Source organism: Argentina anserina, chromosome 6 (genome assembly GCF_933775445.1).
Source record: "Argentina anserina chromosome 6, drPotAnse1.1, whole genome shotgun sequence".
Taxonomy (NCBI): Eukaryota; Viridiplantae; Streptophyta; class Magnoliopsida; order Rosales; family Rosaceae; genus Argentina; species Argentina anserina.
In genome coordinates, this window is record NC_065877.1 from 31,819,738 (window position 1) to 31,821,776 (window position 2,039).

General features: G+C 38.5%; 1 protein-coding gene across 1 annotated transcript; it reads left to right on the forward strand.

Moving 5' to 3' along the window:
• Positions 1–205: 205 nt before the first annotated feature.
• LOC126800140 (cysteine-rich repeat secretory protein 38-like) lies at positions 206–928 on the forward strand. Its single transcript, XM_050527428.1, has one exon. The coding sequence runs from the start codon at positions 206–208 to the stop codon at positions 926–928; it is 723 nt and encodes a 240-aa protein (XP_050383385.1).
• The last annotated feature ends 1,111 nt before the right edge of the window (positions 929–2,039 follow it).

The window sequence follows — 2,039 nt, forward strand, 5'->3', positions numbered from 1 at the left end:
TTTTTAAATTTGATACATATGACTTTTTCGATCGATGTTTATCAAAGTACATAACCATGGGCGCCAAGTCAAATGCCCCCTGCTAATATAAATTAGCCTCCAAATGCAGGACTAGTGACTTTTAAAATCCTATATATAGAGGGTGCTATTGGGCATATTATTGCACACATCGATATCGAACAAAACCCTCAAGTTTAAGCCAAACATGTCCTTCTCTAAATCAATCCCCCTGTCTTTCTTGCTCCTGTGTCTTTTCCACCATGCAGCCTCTGGTGCTTCTCCGCTTTACCATATCTGTTTCAGCAAGGCAAACTACACTGCTGCTAGCAGTCCATACCATGCTAACTTGAAGACCGTGCTCAATCTTTTATCCACCAAAGTTCCTCCCAGTGGATTTGGGGTCGCTTCAAGAGGTATAGGACCGAACAAAGTGAACGGACTAGCACTATGCCGAGGCGACGTCTCAAGCTCCAAATGCAAGACTTGTGTTTTCGAAGCAAGCAAAGAGCTTCGTGCACGCTGCCCTAGTAAAAAAGGAGCAGTAATATGGTACGACCATTGCATGGTGAAGTACTCAAATGGGAACTTCGTTGGGGAAATTGATAATACAAACAAGTTCTATAAGTGGAGCATCAAGACCGTAAGCAATCCCAGAATATTCAACAAGAATGTCAAGAAATTGTTGAGTGGCTTATCTGATAAAGCTTCTTCTAACCGGAAGTTTTATAAAACTGGTGTGCTCCAACTCGATAATTTAAAGACGTTGTATGGTTTAGTTCAGTGCACGAGGGACCTGTCTCGCCTGGAATGTAAGAAGTGTCTTGACGCTGCAATAACCGAACTGCCTAAATGTTGTGATGCGAAACGAGGCGGGCGCGTTGTAGGTGCGAGCTGTAACTTTCGATATGAACTTTCGCCCTTTGTTTAGTTAATGATCGATCGGCCAGCTGCTTGGATCATATATATGTGTAATAAATCTGATTAACTATTAATCAGTACTGTATGATATTGTGCTTACAATAAATAAATCAAGTCCTACTGTGACTTCTGCTTAGTTAATGACTTCATTTGTATTAGCTCCTTCGGCAAAAGTCACTAAAATTAAGGTGATGTACTAGTATATATTCATTTTACGATACAAGAGTACAATAGTATTTCTTTCTCCAAAAAAATAAAAATAAAAGAGTACAAATGAGAATGTACAGACATTAAGAGATGATTCTCATTACAATCGCAATGAGAATGTTCCACAAGAGAGCGTGATCGAAAAGCAAAGCTAATGCACCAGACTTGTGTTGGAAAAATGGTTCATAAACTATTTAAAACCAAATTTTAATTGATTAATTAAATTAAGTTAAACTTATAATTAATCAAAGATGAACATAGATTTGAGTTCTCCATAATGAGGGCTACAAGATCATATGTTTGTTTGTGTAATTTGGTTTGTGGGTGAATAAGAAATTGTCACTCAAAGATGGCTACTTAGAAAGAGGGAAAAATGTTTGTCCCACATTGGAAAAGAGAAATGTTGAAAAGACTTTATATAGAATCCATTATGTATGGATTGTAAAGTGTGTAAGCCCTTTTATACCCTATCGCGCACGCGCAGGGGGGTGCAAATCCCAGGTCACAAGGGAAACTCGTGTATGCCCGTGCGACCTGCGGACACGAATGCAACACCAAATTCAGGGTCGGAACGCAGATGTTTTTTGCATTTCTGAAAATTTGATTGCTGATTGCAAATTCTCACTGTATAAATATCCACCATCCTTTTTCTCTGGTGATAGAAAGAGGTACATTTCGAGTCTAGAATCATTTAGTCGTTATATCCTAAGACACAAGTGCCAAGCATCCTTGCACCGGTAGAGGAGGCGTAAACGTCTTAAGGACAGTGTGGTATCACACACGTCTCGACTAGTTCCTCCATCACCAATCGTTCGGTATTTTGGTTGAATTACTTTTCGTGTTCTTCGTTATCAGAGTTACATGTTTAGTTTCTGTTTTATAATTATTTATAATTCAGTTTATTAAATTATATA